The sequence below is a fragment of the Meles meles genome, chromosome 2 (assembly GCF_922984935.1).
Source record: "Meles meles chromosome 2, mMelMel3.1 paternal haplotype, whole genome shotgun sequence".
NCBI lineage: Eukaryota > Metazoa > Chordata > Mammalia > Carnivora > Mustelidae > Meles > Meles meles.
The window spans coordinates 39,046,116-39,061,772 of record NC_060067.1 but is presented as its reverse complement, the minus strand read 5'-3'; the positions used below and the strand labels follow the sequence as shown (position 1 = coordinate 39,061,772).

The following is a 15,657-nucleotide window of genomic DNA, read 5'->3' as shown; positions in this document are numbered from 1 at the left end:
ATGTCTAAAAATTAAAAAAAAAGGAACAAATATGTTTTCCGTTAAAGCTGTATTATGCTTGTGCATGTACTGCTTTGTTAAATAAAAATTAGGAAAAAAAATGCCTATAAAGATCACCAATTAGTGTGTTGCATCCAGATTAGTTTAAAAAAACAAAAACAAAAACAAAAACATGAATTTGTGGCCAACTCAAAAGGCATGGTTCCCTAATTGGCAATTCTCAGCAATCTCAAAGGTCTGGAAGCAAAAATAGAGAAAATAGAAGAGACTGGCCACGCTATTTTTTAATGGGTAAAAAGAAATAAGCAGTTTTGGAGGGTAGCAAGAATGCGTCTGAAATCACAACTGAGATCCAACTAAAGGTGGAAGAGGGTTGATAAACCAAAACCGAAAATGATTTGTTTGGAGTTGATGAACAAGAATAACTGAAAAGGGGGCGCCTGGGTGTCTCAGTGGATTAAGCCGCTGCCTTCGGCTCAGGTCATGATCTCAGGGTCCTGGGATCGAGCCCCGTATCGGGCTCTCTGCTCCGCAGGGAGCCTGCTTCTTCCTCTCTCTCTGCCTGCTTCTCTGCCTACTTGTGATTTCTGCCTGTCAAATAAATAAATAAAATCTTTAAAAAAAAAAAAAAAGAATAACTGAAAGGGTCAAAGAAAAATAAGGCCTGATCACAACAATGTTTACCATGGAGCATTACTTTAAAGGTACATAATAAGCCAAATTCTGCTAATGCATCAACTCTGAGAATACCAGTTTGGAAGTACAGTAATACATATAGGTTAACAGAACATCTGAGTCAATGTAGACATGAGTATCAACAATGGAGCATACACATAGAAATAACATTGTTATTTAAATGGCATTTAAGCTAAAGACAATTGTTACTGACAATGGAAATGGATACAGAGGGAGGAAAAGTTATTAGCTGCTACAACTGAATGGAGATGTAATGGAAGTCAGAAACTTTCTAAAGGCCTTCTAATTTCCCTTTTAATTTTAAAGATAAAAGTTTGGGTCATTTCTAAAAAAGATACAAATCCTGTCTGTAGAGTGGAATTTAATGGAAGACTGCGGGGCTGGGAAGAAAGCATTATTTCAGAAACAGGTCTGCTTGTTTTACTCCTATTGAATTCTGGAAAGGAAACAAGGTGAGGTGTTCAGCCTCAAAAACCCTCAAGAGGAGAAACACTTAAAAGGGCAAAATCCTGAGAGCTTGGGCTCACTGTACTCTGAGTAACTGCCAAATGAAAAGCTGAATCAGAAATGGCAGAGGAAAACAGCACAAAGAATTCCTTGTGGGTACTGGGAAAGAAAGCTCACAGAGACCCAACCAACACCTAATGGAAGGTGATATACTGAACATCCAGGACCCCCAAATCCTGAGTCACAGTATGTACTCTGCACAGTTCTGTGGAAATCATGAAATGCCGTAATTTTTGAATGAATATTCATTGTAGATTTCTGAGATATAAGACAAGGAAAAGGCAAAGTATTAACTGGAATTATAAAACAATTTCAAAATAATGTGTTCAGATGAAGAGGATAATCCTCATAAAGAATAAAGCAAAAAAAATGCACATTTATTAAGTACATAAATAATTACTGGCACAGCTAGGAATCCCAGCCCCTGTCCTCAAGCAGTGTGCAGTCCAGTCCAAGAGGAGATAATAACCCCAGTCGTGGCAGGAGGGCCTTTCGGGGTTAGAAGCATTCATGCAAGGACGCCATCTTCAGACTAGAATGATAAACTGTTTCACAGAGAAGCATAGCTTTTGAAAATAGTTATTTATAACTGAAAAGACATTAAAGTAGCGAAAAATACATTTTGAGCTATAACTACTCCATAATCCTGGGGAAAAAACACTGTGATAAAAGTCAAGGAAAGGGGAAACTGCCAAAAATCGATTTGGCCAGAGAACCAGATTACACATGAAGTTAGCGAATAGGAAAGAAGACCACAGACCCACCGCAGAGGCCAGGCCCCAGGAGTCTTATGTGACAGGTGTTCAGGAGTTCGTGCCTTTCTTTGCAGAACATGGGAGTCATTGGAAGGTCTTAAACAAAAAGTGCCAAATGCATGATGCATAAAATAAATGGAAATGCTAGAATCGAATTTTTATGTAAATTCTAATGGAAAACAAATGATAGATCCTTTAAAAAGGTGAGTACAAACTCATTTTCGGTTAGAAACAGAAGCTTGAGGGGATTTAGTACTATGGCATTATCATCACTATAACCCTTGATTTTTTTTTTTATTTTATTTATTTATTTATTTATTTTTTGGTAACTGGAAATGGGCAAGAGGTCAGACAAAGCAGTCGCAGATATTACCTTTGAGGATTTATAGTAACAAAGCTGTGATAGGAAATCTGGCACTCCCATTCATTTGGGAAGCAATGAAGAGCTTCTGCCGGATTGCATCGGTCTGCTTAGCCCAATTCACGTAGGCTCTCCTAAGTCTGACTTTGAGAACACACGCTCTCCTACAGAGGAAGTCTTACTGTTAACCAATACCAGAAATAAAATTGGGACCACAGAAAGGGTAACTCTCAGGACACAAGCTGTTTGTTTGACAAGAGCTGGTGTGTCTGGTGGTTGGAGTGGCTGGAGGGGTCATTCATTCTTTCTATTCAATCTTGGTATTTAGATCAGAGAAGAAAAACATTACTGGAATTTGCTCAAACACAAGAAAGGACTCTAGAGGTGAGCTACTGAAATACCACAATGAAGGGACCTGGAGACTTCTGTTGGGACCTGGGGGTCAGCTGCCACCTGGGGGAAACCAGAAACAGCTGCATATATAGACAGGCCCTCTGCTGTGGCTTCTCCTGCTGCTCAGCCTTTCAGTCATCATATTTGCATGCCATCCACTTTTCTCCACATCATATGTACATTAACTCACTGAATCCTCAGAAAAACCCTACTAGGTCAGCTCTATCACACACCCCTCCCTTGTAGCCCATCCACAGGCACAAAATGGTTACCCGACTTCTCCGAGATCACACAAGTACTAGCATCAGAGTGGAGAGTAGAATCCAGGAAGCCAAGCTCTGAGAACCAAGCCTCTTGACCACTCAACAATACTGCCTCTCTGTGCCTGTTACACATTTGGAGCTTGTATGTCCATTTTTAAAACATATTAGAGAGAGTGGAGGTCATAGCTTCTAATACACAGGTGCACTGTAAATCCAAGACAGGGAAGGCAAACTATTATTTTCTGAAACCATGAAGTTGTTTCCTGATGAAGGATTTCCTAAACTGATGGTATTCACTGAAAAACAGGAATACTTTTCACTAGGAATTCTTTTCATTTAAAATAAATGTGGTTTAGGGGTGCCTGTGTGGCTCAGTGGGTTAAAGCCTCTGCCTTCGGCTCAGGTCATGATCCCAGGGTCCTGGGATGGAGCCCCGCATCAGGCCCTCTGCTCCGCGGGAAGCCTGCTTCCCCTTCTCTCTCTCTGTCTGCCTCTCTGCTTACTCGTGATCTCTCTCTCTGTCAAATAAATAATAAATAAAATCTTTAAAAAAAATAAAATAAATGTGGTTTAGCCTTGAGCATGTTTAGGCTATACAAGCTAGGCACTGATGGAACAAAAGATCTTCAAAATTCCTCAATTCTAATTTATGAAATTAAATATAAACAAACGATACAGAGTTTCTATCAAACCACATCAACCACTTTCTTTTTAAAAATCAAACACTGTGTCAACAAATCACAGTAAGACACCAAGGGGAAAAAAATACGGTTGAGGGGAGAAAACAGAAAACAAAACCAGGATGCTATTATTCAGCTCTATGCTTAGGTTTAACACGAGCTATCAATCTTTCTTTTCATGAACACTAAATTGAGAAGAAGAAAAAAAAAAAAAGAAAAAGAAAAATACAGATCTGTCTTCATAACCTGAGGCTAGAAGAACTTTAAATCCTGAAAACCTGAACTGACAATCTGAAGCCTCCTATAACTCTCTGAAGGACTGTATGCATTTTCTGCTGACTTTTTTCTTCCTGTTTAATCATTTCGCTCTCCAGCTGTCCTGGCAAGCACTGACAGAGTGGTGCGGTCCAGGTGCTTGCCAGTCGGGGCAAAGGCGCCAGCCACACTTTCATCTCTCAGTCTTTCCAAGTAATTCATTTGTTTCCATAAGGCTTGTGCTCCAAAGGAGCAACACCCCTACAGCATCTTGAAAGAGAAACAACAACAACAATGAAAACAAACAAACAAAAACAGAACTTTGTTTCTTGGTAGTTCAACTTTTTCTTCATTTTTATGCAGTTTCTGGACAAAATATTTTGTGTCAGCAATTACGTGATTTTTTAATTGGAGTCCAGCTGACATACAATGTTATATTGTTTGTAGTTGTACAACATACTTTTCAGGGATACAACAGTGATTCGATAATTCTATACACTGTGCAGCACTCACCACGACAAGCATAGCTGTCACCGGCCACTACTTGACACTACACAACATTATTACAATCTTACTATCTTCCATCTTCCCTGTGTGGTAGCTTTCATCCCCATGACTTAATTATTTCACAGTTGGAAGCCTGTGCCTCTTAATCCCCTTCACCTATTTTCCATCCTCCCCAAACCCCCTCTCCTTCAGCAACCAGTGGTTTGTTCTATTTATGATTTTGTTTCTGGTTTTATTTATTTGTCCATTTTACTTTTTAGATTCCATATATAAGTGAATTCATACAGTATTTGGCTTACTGCACTTAGTGTAATGCCCTCTAGGTCAATCATTCTGTCCCAACGGAAGAGAGCATTCTTTTCTATAGCTGAGTAATATTCCATTGTATGTATACACCATGTCTTCTTTATCTATCCTTCTATGGACAGACATTTGGGTTGCTTTCATAACTCAGCTACCATAAAAAATGCTGCATATACCATTTTGAATTAGTGTGTTTACTTTCTTTGGGTAAATACCAGTGCTGAATTACCAGATCATATGGTATTCCTATTTTTAGTTTCCTGAGGAACCTCCGTACTGTGTTCCACAGTGGCTGCACCAATGCACATTCCTACCAATAGCACATGAGGGCTCTTCACATCTTTAACAACATCTATTTCTTGTCTTTTAGATCCTTGCCGTACTGACAGGTGTAAGAAGGTTTTGGTTGGCACTTTCCTAATGATTAGTGATCTTAAGCCTCTTTTCATGTGTCTGTTGACCCACAACTCTTATCTTTCTAGGCGCAAGTCAAAAACAACATATTCACAAGTTTCTTGCACTTTTATACCAGTAATAACTTGATAAGAGAAATGGTCACTTATTCAACAAATATTTACACATGACTACTATTGTGTTGACACTGTCTTAGGCACCAAAGATTTGATAGTCTTAAATAAGCCAGCAAATGTTAATGTCTCATTGAGCTTTCACGAGAGAGAGAAAGACCAATAAGGGAGGGCTCACCATCATGCAGTAAACACTGTGACAGAAATAAGAAGAACCCCATGAAAGGAAAGAGTTGCCAGTGACCGCACACTACAGTGGCACTAAACTGATGCCTGAAAAATGAGGAAAAAGCCAGACTGGAGGAAGTGCCCTCGTGGCAAAATGAACAGCAAGTGTCCAAGTCCCGAGGGGCATGTTGCAGAAATGGAGAGGAAAACATTGGGGCCAGGCCTGGGAGTGCAGGGAGGACTAATGTGAGATGAAGAGGCAAAGGGACAGGAGGGTCTCTTAGGTCACACTAAGGAACAGGGATATAGTCTGTCATGGGAAACTGCTGAAGATACGCAAACAACGAAAATACAAGATCTGATTTATATTTTTAAAGATCACTAAATCTGCTTTTGGAGAATGGTTTGGAAGGAAGCTAGGGCAGTTACTGGGAGACAAGTTGTGGGGAGGCGGTTTGCAGGCCAGGCAGGACATGATGGTGGCTGGGCTAAGATTCTTTTAGTGCAGATGGAGAACAGCCAACTGATTCAAGGTCTATTTTGAGTTTGAAATGATAGAACTTGCTGACAAACTGGATGGAAGAAATGAAGACATTACCACGAGATTATTTTCCAATGAAATCGTTTCTGTTGTGCTACATAGCTAAAGTGCAAAAGCTTAATTTCATATTACTTAAAACAGGATGTTCCCAAATGAGAAAACATCCCCAATTAAATTACAAGTAATGCACCAGTTTCTAATTTTGGAAATAAAATTTAACAACAACAACAACAAAAAATTCATAGTTAATTTATAAAATATAAAAGTAAAGAATGACTTAGTTACAAGTTTAAAACATAAATTTATTCCTCAAGTGATTAAGAAAAGCAATCTATTTCAAGGAAATATTAAAACAAATTGTTAAGTCTATAAATATTATAAGCACAAGGTTTTTTTTATTTTTGCCAAAAAATAAATGAAAGCTTATTTTTAGCTGCAAAGTGTTTGATACACTTTAATTTTAGAAAGAAAATGTCGTATTTAAAATTCCCTTTTTCATCTTTTTATAAGGGATTTGAAGGGTAGGTCTAAGATCTCCTACTATTCAGAAAAAAATATTTTAGAAAATTTATAAACTTATTTATAGTGCATTAACTGCTTAGTATTCAATATTCTAATAATTACTATAGCCAATTCACAGATTATTCAGACACCCCCATTTCTGACCAACTTCTGACTACCTAAGGGTTAAATACTGAAGAATAATAGATTTCAAGAAAAATCTCTATAAAATTTGTCATTTTTATTTGAGTACAGGAAGACATTTAGTAACCAATTGCTGAAAGAACCAAAAACATCTAAATTCAAATCCAGCCACAACACTTTGACCAAGGCCAAAGTGTTACCAATAACAATTATAACACAAATCAGATGTAAAATTCTGCTTCCTGCTGAGCTCCTTCATTTTTAATTATGAGGATTACCACTAATGTATGTAAAGTACCTAAAGCAATGCTTTACACATAGTACCTGCTCACTAAAGGATAGATACTGTTTTCTGGAAAATCTAATAAAGTAGGGCTAATCCCAACACAATTCTACTTAGGGATAGCACTTCTTTGGACATAAAGCATTTATACTGAAATAATCACTTTAAATGCACATAGATCAGGATTAACACTCCAAAGTCAGTTTTTCATCCTATTGTTCCTTTGATAGAGCCGTACATCTGGATTATACAACCTAGGGAATTAATACTAGGCTCCTAAGCCTCTAAGCGCCCACCACCAATTGGCCTATACAACGTAATCTCTCTTAAATTTGTCTTTGTTCCAGTAAGACAGATCTCATATTTTTCTGCCTTTATTTCCCAAATTAGTTCACACGTATTGACCATGAGACCTGTGTCTTACTCATTTTTGTAATTCCTAAGGAATTACAAAATGCTCAGTATACATTTGACTCTAGGAGCTGGATGCAGAGATGGAGAAATGCCTACCGTGACTGCTCAGATAACTCCCCAAACCAAGAATAGGTTGTTAAATTAATTCTCATCATTTTTTTCAAACCACACTTAAGCTGTATTCTACTCACACACATGCACACTAAAAATCAGAACAAACTATTTCGTATCCCTTACAATGCCAATAGGATAGATACTGAAAACTTGTCCGTTCTGCCTATGTGTTGACATTTATCTCTATTATCCCCCCAGTTAGGGTGTTTTTCCCTAAGGGAAGGGGCTGAGCTGCACATTTCTTTGGAATAACCCTTAAATACTGAAAGAGAGTTGGTTGGCCATAAAGAGACATCACTGAATTCTGTTGAGAATTCACATAGCATTCCACCCAGTGGAACATCCCTGCTGCAGTGCAAGAAATAGCATATTGTGCTTTGAAGCATTTATAAATCCTCAAAACAAAATTTATCTATTGCAAGATCAAATCTAACATCTTAAGGGAAAAAAATCAAAATTTAAACATAATTGTTTTGATAATGAAATAAAGTTTTATCAGATAACAAAGTCGAAAAGAAGCTGAAAGGATACCTTCAAGCAGTTTTTTCTCTGAAGACAGCTTAGAAGCAGCAGAAGGCACCTGATACAAAAAGTCACAGAGGAACGTGGACTGGGAAGACTCTTGACTTAATCCACCTTCAGAGTGAATGTCATGTTGAGGGAAATCTGGAAAAATTACAGAAATAATACATTTGAAATCTAAAATGTAAATACTTTTCTTTTGTTTATGAATATGTTGGAGAGTTTTCAGCTAGAAGAAAGTTACTTCAAATTCACCACAGAATATACAGATATTTATTCACATTGCATTGAATTTGCAAATAAGCAATTGTTCTGTTTATTAGTCACATATGAAAATCAGAATAAAATTCTGATGAAAGTGATTGGGTGGGATTAACTATTTTATCTTTAATTTATAAGATTAAAGAAATATAAAATATTTCCTAAAATTTTCCTTGAAATGAAACAAAACATGGTCTTAAGAATCTTCTATCTTTTTAATAATCACACTTGTCTTCATTCTGATGGTTTATCTTATTTGAGAAATAAGCAGATTTGTGCTTCAGTCCTTTCAGGGATATATATCAGAAGAGACCAGGCTAACGTAGGGATACGGACTGACCGGAGAATTTGTTATGGTAGAGAAATTCCATCTGCAGACTCTGTCCAGCCTTCTTGGCCAGCAGGTAGGGGGTGCTATGCACGGGATCACCAGTTGTACACATGACATCTGCCCCACTGAACAGCAAAGCCATTGTTTCCAGAACATCTGGTTTCACGACAGCAGCACACAGAGCCTGGTCGTTAAAAGACAATACACATTTTAAGGGCAGGAAATACAATTCTAGCTATTAAAATGAGTGGAAGTCTGCCGAGCCATTTATAAATTGAAGTTTGTATTTCTTTTTTAACCAAGAAAGCTAATAAGTATGCCCTGAATTAAGCAACAGGTTCAAAAGGCCTGCTTTGTATGAATTTAAATTACAACCTAAGACCTCTGAGTTTTAATTCATTCTTCCGTTGTTGTGATGTTCAGCCTCTGATCCATCATAGTTCCTTAGGAAGACATTTTTTATGCTTCTGTAGTATGATAATGGCTGGGTGCTCAGAAAATGCAAAATATCTAAAATGTCATAATGAAGTATCTGTTAAATGTTTTGTCATATAAATGTTGTATGTATGTAATGTTTCAGCCTAATTAGGATCTATATAATTTTTTAAAGTACTGTTGTGCTTTCAGAATTGGAAAGGTGAGTGCAAAGCCAATCCAGTATCTTTCCTTTTGTGTGGGGTATGGGTGGGGAGGAGGAATGGCAAGCAGCGGTAATGAAACAACACTGACTTGTGTTATACATCATTGTACAAACACTAGCAACTGCTGGAACCTAGTTGTGTTGTTGCTGCTTTTGTTGTTCCTCTGACATGATAAGCTGCCTTCACATCTCTTCTCATATCCTCTCTTTCTGCTTCCTCACTTCACTGGCTTCCCCTTTGCTTCCATACCCTGAGATTTCAGCACCCTGATTCTATCTGATGTTTTAGCCCTGGACTCACCATTTTATCTTCTTGACATTGTGTGCCTGGACTGATCACTGGTTAATTCACCCTCTCTACAAGGCAGCTTCAGAGTAACTGCTCATTAACAATCCCAACAGGCAGAGAAGAGTGTTCAGCCAAGAAGTCCTGTGACACATTCACAGTTCCAGCCCTGGACAGTCAACTGTTTAAAAATGTATTCACCTTTCCTACCATGGTCTAGCTGACCTACAGAATTTCCTTTGCATCACAATCAAACAGCCCCACCTACCCTTGACTTTGTACCGATTTGCCAGGTGATCCTGTTACCTTCCTGGGTCTTAGTCTACCTGGTCTGCAACATGAAGGTGTTGGAAAAGATAGCAGCTAAAATCCCATCCACTGCAATAGCCTGTGACTGCCCCCCCCCATTTAATCACGTGTATTTCCTCTTACTCCTTCATCTCCCCACTACTGATTGCCTTCACAGCACAACGTATTTGTTATGGTGTACTTATGGACTCCGGCCGCTCACGGTCAGTCTCCCTTACTTGACTGCAACTCTCATGAATAAAAGAAGCACATTTATGTTTTACTACAACTGTATCCCCAGAACCTGAAAAAGAACTCAGGTCTTGTAAGTGTGCAATATACATCTATCCACCATGAACACTGAATGGAAAAAGGGTCGTCTCTTCCACAAACAGTGCTAGGAAACTGGATAACCACATAGAGAAAAATGAAGATGGAGCCTTATCTTACACCGCTCACAAAAATGTACTCAAAAAAGATTAAAGACTTAAACATAAGACCTGATACCTTAAAATTCGTAGAAGAAAACACAAGAAAAAGTTTCCTGAAATTGGTCTTGACAGTGGCTTTTTGGAGACACCACCAAAAGCATAAGCAACAAAAGAAAAAAAAAATCAATTTAAGATGGACTCTATCAAAACTAAAAAGCTGCTTCACATCTGAAGAAAAATCAACAAAATGAAAAGGCAAACCTGCAGAATGGAGTCAAAATTTTAAACCATACATTAGATAAGGAGCTAATATCCAAAATAAAGAACTCACAAGCTCAAAAACAATCCAACTTAAAAATGGGCAGAGAAACTGAATAGATATTTTTCCAAGAAAATATCGAAATGGTCAACAGTTACATTAAGAGATGTTCAACAGTATTAATCATCAGAGAAATGCAAATTGAAACCACAATAATATATTATCTCACACCTATTAGAATGGTATTAGATCTGCAATCTCATGTCTATTAGAAGATTATTCTCAATAGCCAGTATGTGGAAACAACCTAAGTATCCATCAACAGATGAATGAATAAAGACGATATTGAATGAATGAATAAAGACACACACACACACACACATACACACACACACACGAATACTATTCAGACATTAGGCAGAAGGAAATCCTGCCATTTGGGATATGAATGGAACCTGAAGGCATAATGTTCAATGAATTTAGCCAGAGAAAGACAAATATTGTATATTTTATTATTTAGAACTTAAAAAAGCCAAACTCATAGGAACACTGATTAGAATGTGATTACCACAGGGTGTCTGGGGGGTGGGGAGATGTTGTTTAAGGGTACAAACTTGCAACCAGAAGATAAATAAGTTCTGGAGATCTAATGAACAGTATAGTGGCTATAATCAATAATACTGTATTATTAACTTAAAAATTGCTCAGAGACTAGACCTTAAATGTTCCCACTACAAAAAAGAAATAATGACGTGATGTGATACAGGTGTCGGCTATAGCCGCAGTGGTAATCACACCACAACATATAAATGTACCAAATCAACAGGCTGTTGTAGGTAAATTATATCTCAATTAAAAATATGCCTATTCAATAAAATATATATTTTTGCAAAAATTATTTGCTGATATTAAGAGTACCATTTTTAAGAAGCCCACTGTAGAAATAAACCCCAATAGGTAGACTTCTCTATAATATTCTTAGAAAACTTCAATTATTAGTAATTAATGTAAAACTTATCTAATGGAAACTGTGTGGTGTGGCAGACAGCACTTTGGGGACATTAGTATACCTGCTAATAAGATACCCATCACTATCAAAAAGAAAGAAACCATTAGAGGAAGCCATGCCCTAATTTCTAGTTCTCAAATTCTCTAATTTCACCAATTATTTCCCCAAATCCACAACTTACTATTTGCATACTTATTTATAACGGACCTCTCCTGCATAGAATTAATCAAAATCCTTGGTTTATCATAACTTGTTGTTATTATTCCATGTATGTCTGGTATAACTGGTCAATTTTAATCATGTAATTAGCACCAATGAAACCACTACCCAAAACAAAATGTCTTAGTAATAACCTGTATAAATATCTAGTTGCTAAACCCCTCCCCCATCCCATCTCTCCCACTCTCCTCTACCTTAGCTGCCTACTCTGAATCCTTCATATTTTCTGTGCCATTGCTCTAAAATGAACTGGTGGCCTCACTTTACTATCACCAAAAATGTACAAAGACTAAAAACATAGTTTAAGGAAATTAATCCAGTAGGAATGTAAATCAATTGTATGATCTTATAATTTCTACAGAAGGATGAAAAAGGCCTTTGTTATTATCCAAAATGTTCAGCATAATTCCAATAACTTGAGGATTTTTATCCATAAGTATCACCACTAAAAGCATACTAAAAAACTGAGAACCATAGAAGAACATATTCTCTAAGCACAAAAACAATAGTCATATAAGAGTACATGTATTAAATAGCTCTACATGGACAAGCCTCCTAACACATAAGACACTGAAGCAGCAATTTCAAAAAGAAATCAGGCAGGATGCTTAATATATCCTTTGCCAAAAGGGTGAAGAACAAATGGGTAGCATAAACCAGAAGGTCTGGAATCACTCAGTCAAACGCAAACAACACTTGGGGTCAACAACACTAAGCAAAGCATTGCTTATAACAATACATTGAGCAAATGATGTTTATTTTGGTGACACAATGCCAACAATGTACAAGTTGAAGTTATGCTTAGTGTCCTGTCCCTAAAATAAGGAAAGTTGCCACAGTTCTCAGAATATTGGAGTAGGCCTAATTAGCTGGAAACTCATGTTATGGACAAAGAATTTATTCACTATCAATAATGAACTCTTAAGTAAAACAGTGGTAAAATCAATAGCACAATCTCACAAATGAAAATAAAATAACATTAAATACTTTTATCGGACAGTAAAAGACTTTTTAAAATTATTTTCAAAATCCTTGACCCATGTTCAAGATCCACGTCTATTGTTACGTATTTTTTGATACCTTGTTTAATTCTTCTTTGGTGAGAGATGCCAGTAGGGTCTTTCTGAATCTTCCTTCTTTGTATTTCTGAGTGATAAAGGTTTTTCTCTTTTCCACAGGTGAGTCCATGTGTAATTCTTCGTCTTTTTGAAGATTACCAGCCCAAAAGTCATTTGCTCTTTTGTTTCCAATGACAATAAAGAGCTAAATTGTCAGAAAGTTATAAAACAATATGATTTCATAAAATGTATTTGAATTTACAAAAACCTGACTCACAAATTAAAATATAACTTGGGGGCCGGGGGACTCAGTCAGTTAAGCATCCAACTCTTGATTCGGCTCAGGTCATAATCTCAGGGTCATGAGATCGAGCACCACACAGGGCTCCACACTAAGCAGAGCCTGCTTAAGACTCTCTGTCTCCCTCTGCCCCTCCCCTGCCCTCACATGCATACTCTCCCTACAACCAAAGATATATATATATATGTACATATACATATATATATATATATAACAGTATAAAATATGCAAAAACACACGAAAAATCCACATCTTTCAGGAAGATGGAGTGTGAAAGCAGATATTATTTCTATTTTAAATGCAGCCTCATTGCTTTTAGTAATGGTACAAGATAAGCTAGAAAAGAAACTGCAAGCGACCCAAATTGCAGCAAAAGCATTATTATTTTGTGAAACTACATAGAGACAAATTTATTTAAAATGGCCTAGTAGGTGGGGTAATGTGGTTGGGAGGGTTACTGAAATCCAAGAAGAAAATGGAAATAAGAGACAAAAAGTCAGACATGAGCGCAGTTAATGACAGAGCATGGCCAAGACAAAGAATAGAAAATTCACCAAGTTTTCATTTTCTAATATTTTATCCATGCTAGGTTAAAAAGAAAGAAATTCTGGCTTTAAAATAAAAATGCTGTCAAGCCTTTAAAAGTAGCTATTACTATTAAACTCCTTGTACTTAATATTTTTCAAGTAACTATCTCATTTAAGAAGCATTATAAAACCTGAAGCAGGAAGATACTACTACCAAACAGGCTATAAGCCATTTTTAAAGTGCGGTGAGAACTTTATCAAGAGCTCCTAAAATAGTTCATGTCACCCCACTGCTAACTACCACCTGATCCCTGCTAGCCACATCCACAGTTTATCACCCAACTTACCTCAATGAGTTCATTGCTCCAAATGCTGGCATCCATCTTTAGGCTTCTAACCTTAGAATCTTTTGGTCCTAAAGATCTATGTTGACCTGAAGTCAAGACACAATTGCATTTCTATTTCAATTTGTATGTAAATGTATATTATCTTTAAAAAAATGTCTGTGTGTGCATTCACGTATGTATGTATGCATATATCTTTTCAACTTAAAACACACCAATATCTACTTTTCTTAATGCCAATACTATTAAGAGTAATGGTGTGATGATTATACAGAAATCCCAACCACAATGAAGATAACAGTCATCATTTTCATTACTACTCTGTAGTGGTATAAAACTACAGTTTTAAAACTAGTTATATATGTGTATCAATATGTATGTGTGTATATTCATCACTTGGTAATTAATTAGCTATTAGAGATTATGGAAAACCTTTTATAATACATTTGTTTACATTCCATATATGTGAACACAGATATCATTTTACCCCTAAAAAAAAAAACCTAGCAACAACTCTAATAAACATGTATCTAAAAATATGAAGTGGATTCTTTATTCTACTTTTATGCCTGAAAGACAATAAGAGCCCAACATTCTATTAGCGTCAATTCAGTTATGCTGTGTAATCATCATTCAGTCATTATTGGGCACCCAGGAATGTGTCCGATGCTTTCTACACTGAGGAGGGAATAAGGCATTCAAGACATTCCTCTATCTTAAGGACTCACTGCCTATGAGCATGAAAGTTCATTCCTCTTTCTACAATAGGTAAGAGGATGCTTTCCTCCTTTCTTTAAAATGGTAACTACTCAGAGCACAATGGCAGAAATATGCATAGGTTTGAATTTATGAAGACCAACTAAACGCAACACTGTATGTTGGACATGATGTAGGATACTAAAGGGCATTTAGTGCTCTTTATTCAACTGAAAGGGGTTGAACTCAGAAAATAGGGAGAAGTACTGGAAAGAACCCATGGAATCACAGAGGCAAAAAAAAAAAAAAAAAAGATAGACTCTGAGTTGAGAAAAGCATGAGGAGTAACAATAGGGAGGGCAGATTTAGAAAACCCAAGGCAATAAAAACTGTTGGGACTGGTGGGCTTTAAAGGAGGGGGAGGGTCCAAGAGGGTCTCTCAGGTTTTAGACTTGAATATAGGGTACACAGTATTGCTTCTGACCAAGATTTACAATAAATGAGAATTTGTTCAGTTTTATGCAGTGAGCTGGGCAGCAATGAGAGCTCCATTATTCACATATTATTTTTGAGGTATCTTGGGCAAATCCAGGAAAAGAGTCCGGTAGGTAGACCCACGAGTGTGGTGTCCACCATGGTGAGAACTGTCCACTTACAAGAGAGTGCCGAACTTAAAATGATAAATAACATCAACAAGGAACATCAGAGTGAAAGAGAACAGAGGATGTAACCCAAAGGAACACACCAGGCAAAGGAAAAGTAACCTGAGAAAAGATGACCAGAGTGTTACGAACACACAAAGAGAAAATGGTATTTTGGAAGTTAAGGGAGGATGGGAAGTCACAAAGAGATACACTGGTCAAATACTGAAGTGCCAGATACTGTAGAGAAGACAATAAAGATAGGAACAGACCACACAGAAACCGAGAGGTAAACTACAGTGGTATACGTGGTGAAAATATTTTTACTGGACTACAGAGAAGAAAAAACTGATCACAGGATGAAGAAAAACAAAGAAGTTAAAGGAATAAAGGAAATCTGTGCAGAATTCTACTCTTAAAAGTACCCTGTCT

General features: G+C 37.0%; 1 protein-coding gene across 2 annotated transcripts in view; it reads right to left on the bottom strand.

Moving 5' to 3' along the window:
- Positions 1-15,657, bottom strand: part of ARAP2 (ArfGAP with RhoGAP domain, ankyrin repeat and PH domain 2) — a 190,273-nt gene that overhangs the window by 100,091 nt on the left and 74,525 nt on the right. For both annotated transcript variants that reach the window (XM_045997333.1, XM_045997334.1), the window contains exons 12-15: positions 13,892-13,977; positions 12,739-12,921; positions 8,536-8,710; positions 7,944-8,078 (exon numbers count right to left, since the gene is read on the bottom strand). In XM_045997333.1, the coding sequence (XP_045853289.1) occupies positions 7,944-8,078; positions 8,536-8,710; positions 12,739-12,921; positions 13,892-13,977 (579 nt within the window). The remainder of the gene's footprint in view (positions 1-7,943; positions 8,079-8,535; positions 8,711-12,738; positions 12,922-13,891; positions 13,978-15,657) is intronic.